Source organism: Ochotona princeps, chromosome 4 (assembly GCF_030435755.1).
Source record: "Ochotona princeps isolate mOchPri1 chromosome 4, mOchPri1.hap1, whole genome shotgun sequence".
NCBI classification, from domain to species: Eukaryota; Metazoa; Chordata; class Mammalia; order Lagomorpha; family Ochotonidae; genus Ochotona; species Ochotona princeps.
The window spans coordinates 96220705-96242711 of record NC_080835.1 but is presented as its reverse complement, the minus strand read 5'-3'; the positions used below and the strand labels follow the sequence as shown (position 1 = coordinate 96242711).

The 22007-nt window shown below is 42.9% G+C and overlaps 3 protein-coding genes across 4 annotated transcripts in view; 1 reads left to right on the top strand and 2 right to left on the bottom strand.

The window, feature by feature from the left end:
* Nucleotides 1–1651: 1651 nt before the first annotated feature.
* On the bottom strand, nt 1652–14429 carry SPA17 (sperm autoantigenic protein 17). The gene is made up of 5 exons (XM_004597679.3): nt 14301–14429; nt 13067–13250; nt 7381–7451; nt 5079–5156; nt 1652–1970 (listed from the first exon to the last, which is right to left on the bottom strand). The coding sequence occupies exons 2-5, from the start codon at nt 13218–13220 to the stop codon at nt 1836–1838; spliced, it is 438 nt and encodes a 145-aa protein (XP_004597736.1). The 5' UTR covers nt 13221–13250; nt 14301–14429; the 3' UTR covers nt 1652–1835.
* On the bottom strand, nt 9941–12308 carry LOC131480234 (60S ribosomal export protein NMD3-like). The gene is made up of 2 exons (XM_058664023.1): nt 12277–12308; nt 9941–10848 (listed from the first exon to the last, which is right to left on the bottom strand). Exons 1-2 carry the CDS (start codon nt 12306–12308, stop codon nt 10083–10085), a joined length of 798 nt encoding a protein of 265 aa, XP_058520006.1. The 3' UTR covers nt 9941–10082.
* A 58-nt stretch (nt 14430–14487) lies between the features above and the next one.
* SIAE (sialic acid acetylesterase) overlaps nt 14488–22007 on the top strand; it is a 31499-nt gene continuing 23979 nt past the window's right edge. Inside the window, exons 1-2 of one of the 2 annotated variants that reach the window (XM_058664042.1) lie at nt 14488–14618; nt 18605–18766. In XM_058664042.1, coding sequence (XP_058520025.1) covers nt 14540–14618; nt 18605–18766 — 241 coding nt within the window. In that variant the 5' untranslated portion in view covers nt 14488–14539. Of the gene's footprint in view, nt 14619–14664; nt 14870–18604; nt 18767–22007 lie in introns of those variants that run through there. The other variant, XM_058664043.1, reaches the window with a different exon arrangement.

Genomic DNA, 22007 nt, shown 5'->3' with positions numbered 1-22007 from the left:
AGCCAACCTAATCTTACTTAGCACTTAATTTCCACAAAACTTCTATAACATACTTATATTCTTTCAATTGTTTGCTCTACCTTTCCCTTTCCAGTTTATAGTATTCAGTAATTCCATTTTAGGAACAAAATTCCATAGACAATGCCTTTCAGTATTCAAAAACTGTCATTCTTTCTTAAACTTCCCCACTAGGGATACGTCGTCATGCATGTAGCTTGCTTTTGACCTCTTATCCCTATTAATTGGTTCTTTTACTTTATATTTTAAATATTTGCTGTTAGTTGTAGCATTATTTCCATTTGAATTATTGCTCGTAGTTATAACATTTGTTGGCCAGCAAACTGAGGCACAGATTTAAGACCAGAATTATCAGAAATGTGTATTATATGCAACATTCTGTTTAATGAGGGCATAAGTTTGCCTTTGGGTAGCTGTAAGGAGATCTACAGCTATTCAAATTTGGACATTTTTTTCTATTCCACTGAACTTTAGCAGTTAGAAACCGTTATTCCAAACCTCGAGAGACAAAAGACTTAAAATGGAAATGGTTGAAATGACAGAATCAGCAAGTGCCATGGGAAGTATTTAGGTTCATTGTGTACAGCAGCTTAAAAAGCACCTGAGGGGTTTGCAAAACTTCCGTTCCTTTAAGACCTTTGGGCCCATGAGCACAAGGACCACCTCAAAGATCTTCAGAAAACCTGTGAGTTATTTTTCAAGATAATGATTTAAATTCTTTGAAGGCTTAGCTTCCCCAAGCATAGGAGAGTGCCTGAAAGACTGTTACAGAAGAGATCAAGCTGGGGGCTGGCCCTGAATTGGGGAGGAAACTATCTTTTGTTCGATTTTATGAACGGTGGAAAGGACTTAAAGGGAATCTAAATTGGGGCTGGTGCTGGGGTGTGATCAGTAAGGCTGGCTGTGGTCTGTGGGGCTGGAGTCCTGGCTGCTCCACTGCCTACTCCAGCCCTCTGCTCATGCATCTGGCAAAGGCGCAGACGCCCTACCATCTTCGGGTCCCTGCACCCACATGGGAGACCTGGAAGAAGCTCTTGGCTCCTGGCAGGCCTAGCTCTGGTCACTGCAGCCAGCTGCGGAGTGATCAGCAGAAGGGGGTTGGTGTTTCTGTCTCTCTGCCTCTCACATAAATAAATACGTAAGTACATAATTTAAAAAAGAGGCTTTGGAAGTTTTAGCTGTAGAGGAGAGCAAAATGCGCTGATAGCTTTTGTTTTTTTAAATTTGATATTATTGTTAGTCTTGCTCTGTGTGAATTTAGACAGCAACACCATAATGGGCTATAAACTGCAGGAATCTTAGAACAAATACTCACTACTAATTGCCACCCCGCGCATGTGCTCAGTACTTGCTCAGCCAATGACTGGATGTATGCATAACAAGTGAGTTCTACCTTAGCCTTCCCATCTCTTTAATACTTCAAGCAACCATCACATGATGCAGCCTGCCCTTGGAAGGCACGAGGCAGGAGGTAAAGTTCTCTTCAGGTATGTGACATGGACCCTTTATTCAGCAGGTAATGGTCGATCACACAGCCTCTGAGATCTAGAAAATTCAGATATCCCACTCTGGTAACTCTAAATCCAGTCTCTACATGTAAAAAAAATACTGATGACTCAGAGAACTCTTCAAGTGGAGTGTATCAATGGCATGTTTATTGAACAAATGCTTATGACAGATTTTCACAACAGTAACTGATGCTGTTTTGTGACACCAAGTCTCCCTTTCTAAGGAAAGAACTGACAATCAGAGCCAGACCGATGGATTTGAGTTGTTTTCCTGTGACTTCTGGAGGGGAGGGGGTAAAGCCAGTACCCTCAGTTATCTCCCTCTGTCTCCTCTTCTGCTTTGCTGGTTCGGATTTTTTTTACGTCTTCTCTGGCCATGTGTCCCCGGAAGGCTGCCTGGATTTTGACAGCAGCAGTCTCCTTATCTTTATTTTCTTCAGAGTCCTTCATTGAGAGGAGGAAAAAAATTAAGAGGCTTCTTAAATACCCCACATTTTCGATCCCACAAAAATAAACGCACTATATGCAAAGAACTTAGCCAAAGCATGTGGGAAACACAAGATGTTAAACTGAGCAAAAAAAAAAAATAAATGCATACATTTAATCAATTTAGGATGCGACTATCTGAGGAGATCTGATGCTTCCTAAGGGAATTTTATATATTGCACATTGTATATGCACCAAATGGTGAATGCGAAAATAGCAAACATCTTGTTTTGTCACTCTTCAATATGTCTCTGAAATAAAGTATCATTGCCAACTTCTTTTATTATTCAAAATAGTTCCTATTTGACAGTTTCCTGAGCAGTAACATCATTGGGGATGGAAAGACCAATAACAATCCTTGAAGCATGGTTAAAATGTTAAGAATAGTGACTGTACTATTTCAAAATAACCATGATTGCATTAGTGGATTAAAATGTTCTCTTAATTTTCAAATGAATAGCTAATCCAAACCATACATTTAAAGTGGAATGCCAAATAGAAACCTAGATTTAGTCCAATAGTGTTTGATGTAATACTGTTAGCTGAACTTTAAACTTTAGCATACAGCTTCTTTTAAACAAAATTAGATATAATTTACAGTGAGTATGCAGAAGATATATATACATGGCTCTTTATATTTTTTAATAAAAAATGATACTATCTATCATTTAAAAAATATATTACTGACAGTGAATTGCCTCTACCTTCCAAAATCCTTTTCTATCTTCTAATATATATATTTAAACCATAATAATATGCATAAATATACACAAATCCTTCCAAAATTTCTATATATAAAACATATTCACTCTGATATATTTATGTGTATATAATTTTAAGAATCAGATTATTACCCACAATGTTCAATTATTTTTCCATGTAACACTATATTTTGATTTTCTTTTTCTATGTTATTATTCTGCACATAATTCTGTTCATCTTTTTGTGTGTGACAAAATTGTACTGATGACCTTTCATTTACTTCATTTATCACTGATGGCTTTTGGGTTATTCAACCTTTTCTCAAATCCCTCCTTACAAAGCAATATGGCAAATTTGGCTCTTAATGTTTAAACGGAAACAGAATGCTTTCAACCCTCTGAAATGATACAGACGGAGGCAAATAAATTATGCTCAAATTGGAAATCAATCGATCCCAGCTGAAGCTCATGAAAGCCTGTGCATGGGCACCTGTAAAAGGTCTAAGGAAGTGACCCACCCGCTTTTCCTCCCTTCTTCTCCCCATTCCACCCTACACCTGTGTGAGGCTATTGGTTTGTACGCAGGCGACTCTGGAATAACCTGCAGTGTTGGACGGGAAAGCCTTGCAGAGAGGAAGTCCTTTCTCACTAGGCATGATCTTTGAGTCTGGACTGTGACGATGACACACACAGTGTTGTGATAAATGCTTAAGAACTGATTCTCCAGGAAAAAAAGACCTGTATTTGTGACGTTTGCCATGGTCCTGATACTCCTACTGTGGCTGATTTCAAGCTATCAAAAAGATATTACCTAACATGCAGATGGATGGAGATGGGCACAATTGTCTTGAGTTGGCTCAGCATGCCACTTGACACAAAACCTTTGGGGATGAGCTTCCCAGGTCTGCACTGCGGAGGCACAGGCTGCCAGGAGGACCGACATCGGGGCAGAGAGCATGCGTGGAGGATGAATGATTCGAACTGGGCAAAACCTTTTCTTTCGGCTATCTATGTTTCTCTTGTGATTTTCCTTGTTAGCCCTAAACCCTTCCCATTGTCTGGTGGTGACATAATCAGTGAGAAGTTTCTAAAGTCGAAGATGACTGTCAAAGATCAGAACTGCGGCTGTTAAGTTCTGACTGCCCTTCCCAAAAAGGAGATGTACAATCCACTGACAAGCATGGCATGGCTGAAAATGATTAACCATGCTAATCATTTTACTTATCTTGGAGGCAAAGCCGTAGTTTTCAAAATACAGGTAATAGATTTATTCATATATAATTTAAAAATATGCAATATCATTCTTTTTAAGATTTATTTTTTTTTTATTGGAAAGTCAGATATACAGAGAAGAGGAGACAGAAAGGAAGATCTTCCGTCCGATGATTCACTCCCCAAGTGAGCGCAACGGCCAGAGCTAAGCCGATCCGAAGTCAGGAGCCAGGAGCTTCTTTTGGGTTTCCCACACGAGCGCAGGGTCTCAAGACTTTCCCAGGCCATAAGCAGGGAACTGGATGGGAAGCGGGGCTGCTGGCATTAGAACTGGCGCCCATATGAGATCCCAGCGCATGCAAGGCGAGGACTTTAGCCGCTAGGCTATCGCGCCGGGCCCTGTAATATTCTTTATTCTTTTCCTGTCCCCCTCCACTGACCAATGAGGGCGAGCTCAGTCCCACTGTCTGTTCTTCCCCAGTGTGTGTGTATTTTTTCTTCACTTGCACAGAAGGTGAGGTGCGTTAATTTATCTTTGATAATTAGGAACCTAGCACCAGGAAGAAAAAATGTAGTTCTGCACTTTAAACCATCTTTAATTATAGTAAAGGTTTCTTTGCTGGTAACGGATATAGTGGCTAATGAATGACAGAGAGAAATGAAATCACCTACATTGACCAAGGCACGTAACTTCTATGATTCTAGTAGGAATTAATCCAGATTAAGTTCTATCTTCATTTTTTTCAAAGTCCGTTCTGTTATTCTTAGTAAGAATCAAATACATATGGGGCCTGGCGTGACAGCCTAGCGGCCAAAGTCCTTGCCTTGAACGTGCCGGGATCCCATAGGGGCACCGGTTCTAATTCCAATGGCCCTGCTTCCCATCCAGCTCCCTGCTCGTGGCCTGGGAGCCACGAGCTCGGCCCGAGAACGGCCAAAGCCTTGGGACCCTGCACCCGCGTAGGAGACCCAGAAGAAGCTCTGGGCTCCTGGCTTCAGATCGGCTCTGCTGCAGCCATTGTGGCTCCTTGGGGAGTAAACCACTGAAGGGAAGTTTCTTCTCTTTCTCTCCTCCTCTCTGTATAGCTGACTTTCCAATAAAAATAAATACATTTTAAAAAAGAATCAAACACACATGGAAAACATTACATACTAAGCTCATGACTGGTGTCTCTTCCTCGGTCACAGATGGAGACTTTTCTTCCAATTCACTTTTCTCACATTCATGTTCCTAGAGAGAAGGGACGGGGCCAGAAAGGCAATGTGTCTAAAATACCAAAGCTTTCAATAAAGTGCTTGTGAGTAATTAAACATTAAATTATTCAAAAGTGGAAGAAATTACACATGTTTATTAACAAGGAAAGTTCACTGGATGCGACATGGACAAAACAAAATTCTCAGTATAGGTTTATATAAACGAATATGAAAGACCAAGGAATTGGTAAAAAATGTTTGATCCGCTTTTGTGAAATGTGTGCTGTTGTTTTACAGTAAGAAAATCCCCAAAACAAAAACCAAAAAGAAACACTTATACTAAAAGTTGTTAGGATGCTGTAATGAATCCTGAGAAAAGCGTAAAAAAAACGGTGCCAATAATTTCTAAGATAGAAATAAAATGAATACCGTTGCGTGCCATAGTGTGAAGTTGAGTTGACTTGAAAAGATATTTTTTATTTGAAAGGCAGAGAGTCAGAAAGAGCAAGTGAGTCAGCTCATCCCATCCTCTGGCTCACTCCCCAATTCCTGCAGGGGCTGGACCCGGGCCAGCGAGGCTGAGAGCCAGAGCCAAGAAGCTGAGTAATCAAGCCGTCCCCATTGCATCTCGGGGGTCTGCACCAGCAGGAAGCAAGCGCTGGGGACCGGAGGTGGGTACTGAGCTCCGGTGGGTGTTTCAGACAAGAGTATCCTGAATGCTAGGCTAACTGCTTGACATCAAGTTCACTTTCTGATGAAGTTTGAGCATTTGAAATCAGGTCAAAGAAGTGATTTCTGCTGTAGGAGATTATTTAAGTATAAAAGAAGAAATCAGCTCTGCCTGTTTTGACATGACTATTGAAGTCTTCCTCCAAAAATAGAGGTTCCACTAATTCAGCACCCCATGGGGAGAGCCTCTTTAACACCTAAGCAAGAAACTTAAGGGCAATATAAGCTGATTGAAGACTTCAGAATTCAGAAGAAAAAGGTGCTTCAAATGTTTATGTGATACAAGGACTGAAAATGTTTCTACATTAATCCTTTGATTTCAATTCAATATGGATCAAAATATGAACACACAGGAAATAACAGATAGGCCATCTCCGTATCTGTGGATAGAAATGATTTCATGTTTAAATTCACAGAATGAGTCACAAATTCTTCAGGAAACCCCCCAAAATGTACTGCAGGACCCACCAAAACCTGAACTTTGCCAACTTCTTTTTCAGATAGCACGGCTAATGGTATCATCTGGCTTGTCTAGTGTTCTCAATCACAATGTACCTTCAGATTAACTTGGGGGATCTTACTAAAACGCAACTGGTTTGTGGGACTGGGGCAGGGTCCCAGATTTTAAGTTTCTGTCAGGTTTCACATGCCGTTTCCGCACAGTTCTTCCCAAACAATCTTCCTCATCTGAACCAGGAACACACAAATGTGTTAGGTGTTTCTCAATTCCCCCAAGGATAGCATAGAGTTAGAATCATTTTAGACACAAAGGTAAGACACTGATTTGTCAACATGGAACAGTTTAGGATTAATTTGCTTTAGGGGTTAATTTTTTGCAGGACCCTCGTTTGAGAAAGTCTGTCTTTGATATGTTGTTTAATTGTTTTATATTAATTCAGGCCCAGCACGATAGCATAGTGGCCAAAGTCCTTGCCTTGCATGTGCAGGGATACCATATGGGTGCCAGTTCATATCCTAGCTGTTCCATTTCCCATCCAGCTCCCTGCTTGTGGCCTGGGAAAGCAGTAAAAGATGGTCCAAAAGCCTTGGGACCCTGCACATGTATGGGAGATCCAGAAGAAGCTCCTGGCTCCTGGCTTTGGATCAGCTCAGCTTGGGCCATTGTGGCCACTTGGGGAGTGAATCAGAGGATGGAAGATCTTTCTCGGTGTCTCTCCTCTCTGTGCCTTTCTAATAACAAAATAAAAGAAATCATTTTTTAAAAGATATTAATGCAACAGGAATTTTTGAGTACTATTTTGAAGCATTGTGATACTCAATAAAAGTGGAAGAATAAACGATAGAAAACTTTAAGGCACCCTTCCTCTGTTGATCTTTAAACTTGAGCAAATTACACGATTCAGAGACCTTAGAAAATAATTTATCATCAGAAAAAATGGCATAATTAAACGAATTCACTAGGTTACCTGTGATATCGCACGTAGTTCTTACAGTTCTTGGGATACCCTAATATTCTGTTTTGTGGGTAGGGAGAAGAGATAGCCAAACCCGGTAGCTTTGTGAGACTGTACCTGGAATGCACGATTGTTGTAGAAGCGGTCCTCAACTTTAGCCCCCCAGTCAGCTGGATCAAAGTCGGTTTCTAAGTAATAAAGACACAATAATTTCAGACTTGTTTGGGTTCATTAATTGAGAGGTGAAAAGTTTCTTGCTTATTTTCACTGTTTACTGAAAATTTTAAAATCTTACTAGCCCGCCACTGAAGAACATATAACCAAAGCAATCATTAAATGTAAGTATCCAAGATTCGAAACTGTTTGAATCAAAATAAGCTTGTTTCTTAACTCTATTTTCCGTGAACCTTTTAAAGTACCCTCATAGTTGATGACCAACTAAACATTAGATGCGCCTAGGGGAATACCTAGAAAAGCACTAAGAAGCATAATTTCTGCCTTCACATAATTTCTAATGAAACGGGAAACAGGGGGAACAAATGCCAATATTTAGTACTAATACAGACACTTTCATATAGATGAATAAATACAGAAAAATGTGAAAATGTAAATGCCAAGAAGTCAGGAAGTTTGGAAAAGTGAAGGATGGGAGAGTTAAATTTTTGGTGTACATTATTTAGATTGACATGGAAAGAAAATTGTATTTACATTTAAACAAAATTTATTCTTTAACTTTTCATTATGAAACATGTCAGTCTTATGTGGTAGAGGGAATAATTTAACAAATCTTACATGCATCACCTGGATTCAGCAATTATCAACCTTGATCCATCTTGTTTTGTCTATAACCCTTTCTTCTGATTATTTTTTTGACTCTTCTAATTATTTTAAAGCAAACTTCAAGTATCCTATTATTTACATTTCAGTATGCATTTCTAAGATACAGTTTAAAAACATAACCACTATACTATCATACTTAAACACACTAATAATTTCTTTTTGTTTTCAGATATCTTTATTGCAAAAATAATTTATTTTGTTATTTTATGATACAGTTCCACGGGCTTTGGGATTTCCCTTCCCCCCTTCAAACCTCCAACCCCTCACACCACTGATTCTGTCTGTATCATTACAATAGTAAGTCCTTCACAATCAGTCAGAAGTTCATCATTCTATATAAGTGTATCCTGACATTAACAGTAGCATCTTAACGTAACTTTCCAATCAACTATCCACATTTCCCTATTATCTAATGAATTTCCTATTGTTTGTTCAAATCCCATAGTGAGCACATACATTCTTCTGTTATCATTTAAATGTTTTAATGGAAAACTCCCTACCCCCTCATATTCTCCTTGCAATTTATTTGTTGATAAGATTAGTATTTTCCACAGGTTAGCTATTTTTTGAGTGTTTGAATACTGCGTTTTAACAGGTTCCTCTGCCGTTTCTTGTGGACTGTAGAATTTCTTGTTAGTTTGATCTGTAGGTAGGATCTTACTCATGTATTTTAAAAATGTTTTACTCATATTTGATTTTGTTTTTGTAAAGAGCATTTGCCAGTGCTGTGTATATATCCAGAAGATAAATCTAATTATCTGTTTGATTTTTATGTACTTATTGATCACCGCTGTTTATTTATTTTTAAAAAAAATTTATTCATTTTTATTTGGAAGGCAGAGTTACACAGAGAGGAGGAGAGAAAAAGAGCGATATCACCCATTCTCTGCCCATTCATCCAGGGCCTTAAATGGCTGCAGTGGCTGAAGCTGGGCCAGTCTGAAGCTAGGAGCCAGGAGCTTCTTCTGGGTCTCCCTGGTGAATGCAGAGGCCCAGCGATTTAGGCCATCCTCTTCTGCTTTCCAAGACCATTTGTAGGAATTGGATCGAAAGTGAAGCAAAGATAGCTCTAGTGATCAACCATAAGGAATGCCAGTTCCCGAGGTGCAGGCTTCACCTGTGGCTGGGCTAGGCCAAAGCCAAGGACCTAGAGCCACACTCAGGTCTCCCAGGTGGCTGCAGGTCTCCCAGGTGGATAACTCTGTTGTTTTCCTAGGTGCATCAGAGGAAGCTGGAGGAGCAGAGGAGGGACTTGAACTAATATCCCCATGTGATGTTTTTTTTTTTTTAAATAAAACATGATACCACACTGTTACTTTTCAATGAAAATTTTTAGGATTATAGATTGTGTTTCATTTTTATAACTATGTCATTTTTTTCTACACTAAGAAATTTATAATAACAGGAATAGCTGCTTGTTTTTTGTTGTACAATGTATATGAGGGTATTTCAAAAAGTTTCTGGAAAATGGACTTACAAATAAGCTTATTTTGGTACAGAAATTTTGAAATTCAAACAATTATTTGGTGGTATACATATCTTTTCATACAGTTTTGGAAGAATACTCTTATCCAGTAATTTCAAACTTTTTCCTATCAAACTAACTTCTCTTTCTTCCTCATTTTTCATTTTTCTTTTTAAGGTACAAATTATTCCATTGAATGCACTCTTTGTTTATTAAGTCAATCCTCATTGTGGATATCCAGGTTGCTTCCACCAATAATGATGCAAAGCATAGAAATCTAACTCAAAGATGAAATGCCTGTAGATGTTGTAGATGTTGCCGAGTTCTGCTTCTTGAAGCTGTACCATTTTACTCTTTTTTTTTTTTTTTGAGTGAGCAAACAAAATTCAATATTTACTTAGCTTTAAAATTAAACTTCTCATCTCAGAGTATTGAGGCAAAAACAGAGTATACAGTGAAGGCTATTTTCTCCAGTTTCCTGAGTCGATATAGATGCAGAATACAACATGATCTATTATGTCATCATTGATGCACCTTCTTCACCAGTGGCATCATGGGAAATATGGAGGTCTTCAAGCATCTCAGCCAGACTAATCCGAGGTGCTCCCTCATCATCTGTGTCACTTTCCACAGGAATGGTTGAATCTCTGTAAATGTTGACATTTTTCCTAATTGCCTCATCTTCTTCAAGATCTTCAAGAAAATCTTGGTATTGCCTTTCATCATCCGTGTCCATGTTTTCTCTCTCCTTCGTCAGCTCTCTCAGCTTCCAGTTCCTGCGCCGCTGACGTTTGCTACGATCGTAGCTCTTCTTGATTAGCACCACATCTGGAACTTTATCTGAGTTCATTTTGTTAACATGTTCATCATTTAAATTACAGTTGGCCAAATCAAATCCCAACACCAGGTCTCCAGGATTTAAAAGATGTCCCAAATGAGTGCGACAAAAATACTGTTTATCTGTATTCATTTCAGATGTTTTCTGTACCCAGACTTCCCCAAGCGTATGCTTTTTTGATATCATTCCAGCGCCAGCACTACGTTTTAGATCTCGGACTATGCTGCATTCCATCACAATAAACTCCTCGAGCTGTTTGGGATGGCACAAGCTATTGAAAGGATGACTCCAGAAAGTGCTGCCATCAACATCTGCAACTTGCAGAGTGTTTGGATCTATGAGGTGGATGGCACTAGTTACTCGAACACACACACAGATTTGGCTCATGTTTCCCAGACTTTGTGCCAACTTTGGAGACAGGCAGACAACGTACCATTTTACTCTTTCGCAACAACATATGAGTGCCTGTTTTCCCAACAGCCTTGCCTACAGAGTACGTTGGCTTAATTTCAGCTTTTTGCTGGAGAGGTTGTTGTTAGTAGTTCGTACTAATTTTGATGTAGACTTCTGCTACTGTGAGCTAGTTTGAGGGTGTCTTCCTATGTCGGGGTCATTTGCATCTATTTTTGGTTGTGTTTATCTCTTGTCCATTCTTTCTCTCTGCTTGTTATAAGTGTGTTGTAACACACCTTTTCCACAAGTCCTAGGTTTATTGACCCCCTGGGATACAGTAGTACTTCCATTTTGTCATTTTTAGTTTCCTTTTCCTCATGGTGCTTTTTGTCATGTAGATCCTTATTTTTATGTTGTCTGTTTTATCAATCTGTTCTTTAATCTGCCTCTGGAGTTTTGAAACAAAATAAATTAGCCAGCAAAGTTTTTTCTTTATTTTTTTTTAATGTTATATAGCAACTCACTCTTTTGTGTTATTCTTCTCATTAAAAAAAAAGTTCGAATGCCAGACAAATTTAGAATTTGCCTTAGTGTATGGCACAAGTAATTATCTATTTCTATCTTTTTCCATCTTAATCCCAATATCATTTACTAAAACACCCAATTTTCCTGTAATGATTTCAGGCAGATACTATCCATGTTGTATGCTAAGATTTTTTTCCCTTTCATAAGAATAAAACGTAGACTACCAAGCTACCTGTAAAATTGTTACATTGTGAGGGAGATTGGTCCATGTTTGCTTTTGCAGTTCAGGAGATTAAATTCTGACACAAAGTTTCTTTGAAAACTTCACATATGACACATAATATAAAAATCACTATGCAAGGATTTCAAAATCATTTTGCAGAAAAATTAAGTTTTAATTAAGTTTTCCATGAACTGAAGTATCCTTGTATGTGTAACAGAGAATTCACCTTTGGTTGACATGGGTTGAAGAGGGTGTGGTGTTTAATTTTCAAAAATGTATTTTCCATTGTTTTAATAGCATCCTGAGTCACTAATCTGAAACATCAGTTGCTTTATTACTGTGATCTGGTAACAATGACTCAAATGTTTTTGTAATGGGATATTTCTGAGTTCTAAAATTAAATAATGACTGAAGACTTTTTGTTACATCATTTAATTAACATTAACTTGCTTAATGTTCATGATTTACCTCTTTTCCCAAAGGATTGCTCTTAATCCTTTACCTATAAACACAGTTTCAGTTTGTAGTTGGGTTTAAAGTTCCAGATTATGTAGCAAACCTTCACACTGACTGGATATGGAACAGACAGTAACAATCAGGAAATGGACACAGAAGGGCGGAGCTGTGCAGCATGCGCTGAAGCTGTTCAAGCCTTGTGCCAAGTTTCCTTCCTCTGCAAAATTATTTACAAGCGAGCGTTTGTTTGCAGTGATTTACAGTTACCTTTACCGTTCTGCTGGAAGACTATAACCGAAAATCATCACAAGAGCTCGCTGATTGGTGGGATCTGTAGGATTTGTGGACCACCAGGCCCTGGGGTCCGCTTAAGGCAAGCTCCGTCCTCCGGTTACCATGGCAACCATCCGACTCAAGAAGAGACTTACACATGAATTTATAGCCCTAACAGCTCTCATTTTGACCACTGGGCCAGGTGCTGAGAGTTATGAACCTTTAAGCTAAGAATGTGGAGATTTTAAATGAACTTTGCTTTGGCTCTCAAAGAGTTACTGTTGGCACGAATCTTAGTCTGTGTAGGGCAGGGTCTGGATAAAGAATACTCATCAGCTTTCCAGAGTGGCAGTGTAAGTTTTCAAAGCACTCCGATGTCTTCACTGAAGCCTACTTTGGCATACCTCAGTGAGCACTGATTTACTCAGTCGAAGGAATGAACAGGATTATTTTTCACAACGATGATGTTACACTTGCCCAGGAGAAGAATGGAAAGGTGGAGCTGAGCACAGTGTCCGTTCTAGAAACCCAGGCCAGGAACTGCTGGGGCAGCACAGGGCCAGGCCACAGCAAAGGGGAAGTCCCTTCCACCCTGGGAGTCCGCGAGAAAAACAAGGAAGGTTCGGTAATAAGCTGCTAACGTTCTGCAGCGGGACAGTAACCTTAGACGGTCCGTCAGACCTGCCTCACAATGGCTCCCTGGAGAACGGAGGTGACGTGAGTCAGCTGTCATCATAACCAAATGTGGAGGGTGTCTTACGTAAAAAGGCCTATAAAAACCCCAGCTTACTCTCTCTTTTCTCTAGAAGGTTCTCAAAATATGCTGCTGCAAAAGCTGGTATGTTGTCTGGTTGCTCCTTCAGAATCTCACGTGTCAGCCCTTCAAGAAGATTCCCAAATCCTTGCGGAATTCGATAGTGGGTGTTGGAAAATGGAATCGACATCTCCTTCGGAAGAATCTGCCTACTTGGTACCTAGAGAGTTGGTAAAGAGGACTTTCAATGTGTCAGGTTGGAACTAGACAATCAGTAGCTACAACAAGCAGTGGCTTCTAAAACTCAGAATTTTTTGGACTTCAGTTCTGTTTTTACCCCCAGCACATTCTGAGTCTATCCATCTCTTACGGAGACTCCTGGGTTCTCTTTCACGAGTCAGAATACCCCGTAAACACAAATTCACCCAATTAGCCAAGATATTTTCAAAGATACAGATTTTCACTCTGACGCTGTGTGTTTTCTACTCCCCACCCCCACTCTTAAAAAGGTAATTTTTGCAATTCCAGGGCAAGTCACCGAACGTTGAATTCATTATCAGTCGTGAAGAAGACCCAGCGCAGGGTCTTAAAAACTACATAAAGTGGGAACTAGCTCTGATTCCGGAAAGTACTACTCGTTTAGCTACAAGTTTCGCAACTCATCTTTCCCTGCGTTGACACTTTCCAAGGCATGAATACCGGGCCAGGAAGCGCCTCCGAACTCCGGAATGGGAAAGCCAGGGGTGGGAAGGGCAGGTGGGGTGGTGGGTCACGATGTACTAATCCCAGTCTCTTAAAACTTTAGAAATTCTTCTATATTTCTAGTTTTGCTTTGACCAGGTCTTCCCTGCCACTGCTGGACGAAAGGGCTGGCCCAAGTGTTTCGCTACTGGGTCTGGAAAGAATACAAGGGACCTGGCTTGTGGATGTGGAAACAGGAGGACTGTGGCGAGGGACTCTGGGCGAGGGCGCCAGCCCCTGCAGGGTTTTTCCCCTTATCTTTTTTATGGACCAGAAGAGGCGTGGAGTCCCTATGGGGGCTGCGCACCCACTGTGGGGGCCGCGCAGGGCCTGGGGAGCCCTGAAGCCGTCTGAGGCGTTGGAGAGGGGTCAGGCAGGTCAGTTCTGGCAGCCTCTTGAGGACCGGCCATTTAAGGGACTGCCTCGGTTCCCCATCTGCTGTTTCAGGGTTCCCCGGGGTGTGTCGAAGACAGCGAAAGAACACGGTAGCCGAAAGGCACTGGAGAGAAAATGGGGCAAACCGCCTCACCTCTTCTAGCTCTCGGAGCTGACACCCAGGATTCCGGTTGTTTTTCTCGTTGCTGGGTAACCGTTTTTTTTTTCTTTTTGTAAGGAGAAAAACTACGGCGGCCGGGAAGGGGCTGCCCCGCGGACGGTCCTAGGAGGGATGGAGCCAGCCAGCCGCGCCTCGGCCAGGCCACGCCCCTGCCCGCGTGGCTCCGCCCCCCGCCCTCAGGGCCGGTCCGGGTGGCCGCGTGTCCGCGACGGATGCTCGCCAACATGGTGGCGCTGGGCTCTGTGCTGGGGCTGGTGCTGCCGGTCATCCTGCGGGCCGACACGAGTGCAGGTGAGGCGGCCCGGCTCAGCCGCTCCGCTGCCCCTCGCGCTCTGCGGGCCTCGCGAGGTCTCCGACCCAGGCCTGGGCTGCGGCAGTCCGTGGGCGCCGGCCTCTCCCGGGGCAGCAGAGTTGAGTTTCTCCGAGTGGGGGGGATGGATGTGCCCTGATGCGCCCAGGCCGAGGCGCGCGGGGCCTTGGAGTCCCTGCAGGGGAGCTGTGAGGGAAGGGGGCGAAGCTAGTTAGGTAACATTTGGAAACAGGTGAGTGAGTCATCCGACGCATTTCAGCAGCTGCCCCCTCAGGGCTGCCCTTTGGGGAGGGCTTGCTTCAGGCTGGATTCCTTGGAGGAATTAAGTTTTACTAGTTTAAGTAGTTATTAGGGCTAAGAGACACAGTCCCTGCACTAGTGCAGGAATAGTGAAGGCTCGGGCTTCGCCTCTGCTCTCTCGCTTGAGCTTAGGTGCAGGTGGAGGGGGAAGTCATGCGTGGTCAGAACCTGGCGTTTGGATGCCCAGGCTGGACAGGGGGCTGTGGGTAGAAAACCGGAGGGGGAATTTGGGTGTCAACGCAGAAAAAAAAATCCGCAGGAGGGATTTTTTGTGGATACTACCCCGTCTCAGTGAGGGATTTAAAGTGGAAGTGGGAGAACCCTGTGCACAAACCTGGTTGATGAACTCCGCTTCAGAAGCCCTTGCACTGCAACCCTGCCTGTTTTTTCAGGGTTTCACAGAGATGCCAGTAGATAGTGCCGTGTTTGCAGTGTCCTCCACGCCCAGGGACCTTTGTACGGGAGCAGGTGAAACTGCTTTCATGAGTTTTCCTGTTGCAGGCTTTACTGTCAGTGCTTGGTGGCCTGCTGCGGGTCACACCCCCACGTTGCCTTCCGGAACACGGACTATTGATGTCATTCCTCTGTCCTCTGCCTCTCCTCCCTTCTTGGAAAGCGATATCTTTCCTTTAGATCACCCCTCTTCTCGGACTTCTGTTTATCATGTAATAGTTGAGATGTATCAAATAGAACAATAAGTGAAGACCTGCTAGTGAACTAGAACATGGCCAGTTTTATGGAGCCCATCAGGCTACTCCTTCTCAAAACGTCCCCTGGTTAGCTCACGGCACAGGCAAAGTGGTAACCGCTGGCTTAATTTTGTTTGTCTGCTTTTAACTGAAGACATTCAAAAAAAGCAGAAGAAAAAGAAATGGAAGTATTAACTGAATCTGTTTGCCAGCAGCACCTGCCAGTGTTCCTTCTGCCACGTGTGTCCATTGCTCAGTTCCTTGCTAGTGGTCCACTGGCCTGTCAACTGAGTGAGCTGGGGAGGGGCAGGACACATTCCTTTGCTTGATTTACCATCCTTACCTGATTGTGGCAGGTGTCTGCTGCCTTGACCTCTGTGCTGTTGGCCTGAGCTTACTGTCTGCTCTGTGGTTAGCACGGTGCTTGCCTCGGGTCAGCCCCTCAGAAGAGTCGGATCCCTGCTGGCGAAGGTTCTATTTTTTTGAAGATTTATTATCTGAAATGCAGATTTACAGGGAGGGGGGATGAGTGAGAGCGGGGTGAGAGGAAACTTTCCACGGATTCACTCCCTAAATGTTTGCAGGGTCTGGAGCTCAACTGATCCAAAACCAGGAGTCTGGAGCATCTTTCTAGTCTCCCGTGTAGGTGCAAGAGGGTCAAGCACTTAGGACATCTTGTGATGCTTTCCTAAGCACATTAGCAGGGAATTGGATTGGCAGTGGAACAGCTGGGACTCAAACCAGTACCCATATAGGATGCTGGCACTGCAAGCTGAAGCTTAACATACCATGCCATATTGCCAGGCCCTTGCTAGAATTTTTTTTTTGTGTGTGTGTTAGATCTCACTGCTGAAAATAGTGGCCTGGCATGTAGTAGCAACAAATAAATAAGTACTTGCTGAGTTAATTAATGGATGTGTAAGCTATTTTTAAAAATCACTTAATCTACTTGGTTCTCCGTCTCTCTGGGTCAGTAATAGGATTTTGCCTCTTGATCAGTAAGTAATGTGATTATACCATGATTAAATAAAGATCTTTTCCACCTTCAATATTCTTTAAGCCAGCACAGAACCCTGCATTAGGAGGGTCAGTGAGAGTGTGCTGGTTGGACAGACTGACTTGGTAACAGGTATTTCCCAGCTCTGGGCTCCTGGCCGTCCCCATAGCTATGCAAGCAGCCACCAGTTTGCTTCAGTTCCCCACCTCCACTCTCTCTACTTAGCTCTTATTTATGCCTCTGGTTTGCAGTTTTTGTTCCATATGAAGCACCTACCCAAGACAGGGCCCTCCCACACGTGTGCCTCCTCCTTCCCCCTAGCAGGCTGCCAACCTGCTTATGTAAGCTCTTCCTGGAGCCTTTGGCTCCTGGTAGCCGTGCATCTGTAGCCTGGGAAGCCCTTCTGGGTGATCTTTGATGGTCACATTGGCTTCCTGGTGCAGCTAGCCCACAGGAGAACACTGAGGAATTTTAGGACCGGTCTGTATTCTAAGAGCAGCGTAAATAGGTCGCTGAACTTGGGTGAGGTTCTGTTAGCTATACTGGCCTGTTAAGCATAGCCTAAGGGGCCGTCATCATTTGTAGCTTCCAGGGAGAAAAATGTCAGCCCTATTAATTCTGATTCTGTTCTCTGTCTATCATTTTGGTCTTTATTATTTTTTCTTAAATCCTAACTTTGTTGATTTTTAAGGGACTTTGTTTTCTTTGTTCAAATAGGTGCATACCTTAAGTTTTATTATTCTCCTTGGGAAGTTTTGATAAGGAAATCGCTGAGATAATTTAGATTGATGCTTGTTATTAATAAAATACTTCCATATAGCCTGGATGATAAAAATAGGAATGATCTCATTAAAATGAAATCTTATTCAGTCTTGTTAGCGACTTTCTAGAATAGAATCCACAGTTTCAAGTGTGTTTCTCTATTTAAAATTTTTTTGGTTATACTTTTACTTGTGAAAGTATTCGATGGAAAGCCGTTGCTCAGATGTTTTGACCTTGTTTTGCATTTATCTGATATTATTTGAAGTTGCAGACTTGGAGATATTCATAAATACTTATTTAGAATTCAAAGTATTTTATACTGGCTTGTTTAAAAAAAAAAACTAAGAGCGTGAACGTTGTAGTGCTGTGGGTTAAACCATTGCTTGAGCAGCTGGCATCCACATCAGAGTGACAGTTCAATTTCTCGCTACTCTGCTTCCTTTTCTGCTTCTAAGCCAGTGCCCTGATAGTGTGGCTGGGAGGCAGAAGATGGGGCTCAAGTGCTTGAGGCCTTGATATTCCTGTGGGAGACCCGGATGGAGGACCTGGCCCTGGCTTTGGCTACTGCTAGTGAAGGATGCAGATGGAAGATCTCTTGCTTTGCTGCTCTACCTGTACCTTTCAAGTCAACTCATCAATCAGTCCACCTGAAACAAGCATAAGAAGGGCAGTTATATGAAGGAAATTAACTAGTCATAGGCAAGAGGGCGATAAAAAGAAGGAAAACAGAGTAAAGAAGGCTACCCCAGAGAGAAGCATGCTTCTTTATTCCCAGCTAAAAGGAGTGGGCGTGGTGATGGAAAGTAGGGGAAGGAAGTGGTTTATTTGTCTCATAAACACCATCTGTGTGGTACATAAAAGATTGTTATAGTGATTTTTTTTATCTGTGGGAGGAGGGATGGAAGTCAAGTGTTTGGACCAAGCCTGAAAGCAAAGGAAGGTCAGGGCTCTGGGGGGAGAGGGTCGGGGTGTGTGGCCCCCTGCTGGCCTGGGTTCTAAGTGTGGCCCGAGTGGTTGCTTTGTACTGTGATGTGTCGAATATGTTTTGCTGTATTGCTTACCTGATTAGGATGCATAGGATCCAGTTGTAGCAGATGAAAGAACTGAGGCTGCAAATTGTCTCTCATAAAACCTGCTTATTCCTTGTCGCCTCCCCCGATGCATTTGGTGCTGGGTCTCCCAGAGGATGTCCCCACTAAGGATTTGCTCAATCTTTTAGGTGTTGGTTTTCGCTTTGCTTCGCACATCGATGATTACATGGTGCTGCAGAAGGAGCCTGCTGGGGCAGTGATCTGGGGCTATGGTATACCAGGAGCCACCGTGACAGTGAGCCTGGCCAGCGGTCAGAAAACCATCATGAAGAAGGTGACCCAGGTGAAAGGTAAGGCCACTCAGTCTCTGTTTAGCTGTGAGTATTGTCATCTTCTGCCACCTGCTGGATGGTCTGAAAATCAGTGTTAGTGTGTCTATGCAGCTATGAAAATTATTAGTATTTCCCATGTGCTAGGCATTGGGTTTTATATATATATATTTATAGCCACAATGTTCTCAAGACACTTACGGGGTATTGGAAGAGACCCCGAGGAGTAAGGTACAGTGTAATGAATGGTAGGAGGAAGATGTGCATGGGGTTTCACGGGACACAGAAGGGACGCCTCTGACTCAGATTGGGTGATGTGAGGGTTTCCACAGCGCATCACATTTCCTTTGCATCGTGCGTAAAACAGGCAGCGTGGAGATGTGGTGAAGAACGTAGCTCAGGAATTCACCATCTGTGTTCAGGTGTGACTTTGTCACTTAATGACGTGTAAGCTTGACTGCATTCTTTCATGTATCTGCTTGCAGTCCCTTCATTTGTAGAGATAGTCATACAGTTGACAAGATTATTATGAGGACTAAAGAATGAACATGTATAAAATGCCTAGAGCTGTGCCTGGCAGACAGTAAATGCTGCCTAAGTTCTGTCTGTGGTTGTTACCATACCATTACCTAGGCAGTCTCTCAAATGCTTATGGAGTGCCTCATAGGTACCAGATGTTGTGCTAGGCACTAATGATACAAAGAGGAGCAAAACACATTGTGACTTCTCCCTGAAAGAAGCTCATAGTTTAAGGGAGGAGACAGAAAAGTAATAAGACAATCGCAGTTAAGTGTGATAAATGCTGTGGGAGGAAGAACAGGACAGCGTGGGAGTACTTGGTAAGGTAGAGGGGACGGTGAACTTACTCGAAAGGTCATTTTGACAAGTGAATGGGGAAGAGGCATGGTGGCACGAATGTGCCTGAGTGTTTGGAGAAATGCCAGGCAGGATGGGTAATCTGAGACTGGTGGCAGACAGCCACCAGAGATAAGGTTGGAAATAGAAATCAATTTATTTATCAGTGCTAAGAAGTGAATACTTTATTCTGGATCAGAAGATTTTTTTAAAAAAAGATTTTCTTTATTTTTATTGGAGAATCAGATACACAGAGAGGAGGAGAGACAGAGAGGAAGATCTCCCATCCATTGATTCACTCCTCAAGTGGCCTAAATAGCCAGAGTTGAGCCAGTCTGAAGCCAGCAGCCTGGAGCCCACAGACTCTTCTGGGTATCCTGCATGGGTGCAGGGTCCCAAGGCGTATGGCTGTCCTCCACTGCTTTCCCAGGCCACAAGCGGGGAGCTGGATGTGAAGTGGGGCTGCTGGGATTAGAACCTGCGCCCATATGGGAACCTGGTGCATGCAAGGCAAGGACTTCAGCTGATATGCTACCGTGGCGGGGCCCAGGATCAGGAGATTTTTGAGCAGTAAAGTAAGATGTCAAGAATGGTGTGTCGGAAAGACCCCTGTGGCAGCACTGCGCAGGGAGCAGTGGAGTAAGGTAGGACATGGTTTATGCACATAATGTTAGGCTGTCCAGGCATGAATTCTGTGCCAGGAGAAGAGCAGCAGGATTATTTAAGAAGCTAAGAATTAGCAGCTCACAAACAGGAAAATTTTTACAAAAGAGTCTGTCTCCAGAGGGGATAAAGATGTGTAAGATGGTGTAGAGAGGAGGCAGAGCTAGATGCTCTCAGCTGGAGGAGAACAGCTCAGCATTGCGTCATGGTCAGAGGGAGCCCTAGAGCTGTGAGCGTAGGGAGGTGAGAGCGGGGCAGGTGAGGAAGCTGCTGGCGCAGGGGGTGGAGATCATGTGTAGGTTGGTGCTATGACCAGTGCCTTGAATGTGTATGTGACGAGGAAGCTGCTGAAACGTTTACTGGACCCTGAAAACTAGGTTGGCCTGGCTGGTTTTGTCACTGTAGAGAAATGATTATCCACTCCAGAATGATTCCGATTGTTGGTGTGCTACTCTTCCCGATTGATTTCGACTTAGCAGGCATTTGAAAATTCTATGTGCCAGTTATAGACACAATGCCTCTATTTCTTTTATTTTGAGTTTTTTTTTTTTTTTTAGTTTAAAGATTTGTTTATTTGAAAGGCAGAATTACAGAGAGAAAGAGAGAGAAGCAGAGAGAAAGATCTTCCATCTGTTGGTTCACTTCTCAAATAGCTGTAATGGCAAGAGCAGAGCCAGTCCGAATCTGGGAGCCAGGAGCTCCTTCTGGGTCTCCCATGTGGGTGCAGAGGCATGAGGACTTGCGCCATCGTTCACTGCTTTCCCAGGCCTGTTATCGGGGAGCTGGATTAGAAGCGGAGCAGCCGGACTCTGACTGCACCTATAGTCAATGCTAGTGCTGAGGTGGTATGGCTTTATCCACTATGCCACAGCCTAGCCCCTGGAGTTCAAGATTTCTTAAAGGCAAGAAAGTTGTTCAGGGAAGCTTAGGGCAGCTCCTGAAAGGGCAGCTCCAGCTGCGTGAGATGCGCCGCTCTGCTGACCTAAGTGCCGTGCTGATTTGCGGGGTGCAGGGAATGTGTGAAGTTCAAGGGACCAGCAGTGCTGTTTGTGCTGTGTCCCTCCTAGAGGTGAGCAGCATTGTGTACAAGAAGTAGTACTATTGGTAAGTGGCATTAATTCATAAGCCCAAAGCACTGCTGTGGTTTAAAAAGAAGAAGGAGTGGTATTTCCCTCTTGCTAATAATAACCCTTAGGAAGTATTTGGGAGACAAATAGTAAGTAGTGTAGCAATAGATACAGAAAACACATACTAGTATGTAGCATTTCAGTTGTAAAGGTTTATTTATTTTTATTTCAAAGAGTTACAGAGACAGGAGAGAGGGGACAGAGAGAGAGAGAGAGAGAGAGAGAGAGAGAGAGAGAGATCTCAATCTTCTTTCCACTGGTTCATTCTCCATATGGCTACAATGGCTGGAACTGGACAGTCCAAAGCCAGGAGCCAGGAGCTTTCTCCTGAGTCTCCCTTGTGGGTGCATGGACCCAACCGCTTGGGCCATCCTTCGCTATTTCCCAGACCTTTAGCAAGATATGGGAGTGGAGCAACCAGGACTTGAACCCATGCCCATTTGGGGTGTTGGCATCACAGACGGAGGATTAGCCTGATATGCCACTGTGTCAGCCCTAGAATTTCATTTTTAATGGATTTGTAAATGAAGTATGGTTTTTTAGACTCCCCCCCATGACTATTTTTTTAAGTGGGTAATACCATTGTTTTCACGCTGACACCATCATTTTTCCCCCTG

Coding starts and splice junctions, on each gene's coding strand:
- LOC131480234 (XM_058664023.1), bottom strand. CDS start 12,308: ATGATTTTCGGTTATAGTCTTCCAGCAGAACG. Junction 10,849..12,276: donor TATAGTCTTCCAGCAGAACG/GTAAAGGTAACT, acceptor TTGTTGCGAAAG/AGTAAAATGGTACGTTGTCT.
- SPA17 (XM_004597679.3), bottom strand. CDS start 13,220: ATGTCGATTCCATTTTCCAACACCCACTATCGAATTCCGCAAGGATTT. Junction 7,452..13,066: donor CCTTCTAGAGAAAAGAGAGA/GTAAGCTGGGGT, acceptor TTTATTACTTAG/AAACCGACTTTGATCCAGCT. Junction 5,157..7,380: donor ACAACAATCGTGCATTCCAG/GTACAGTCTCAC, acceptor CCTTCTCTCTAG/GAACATGAATGTGAGAAAAG.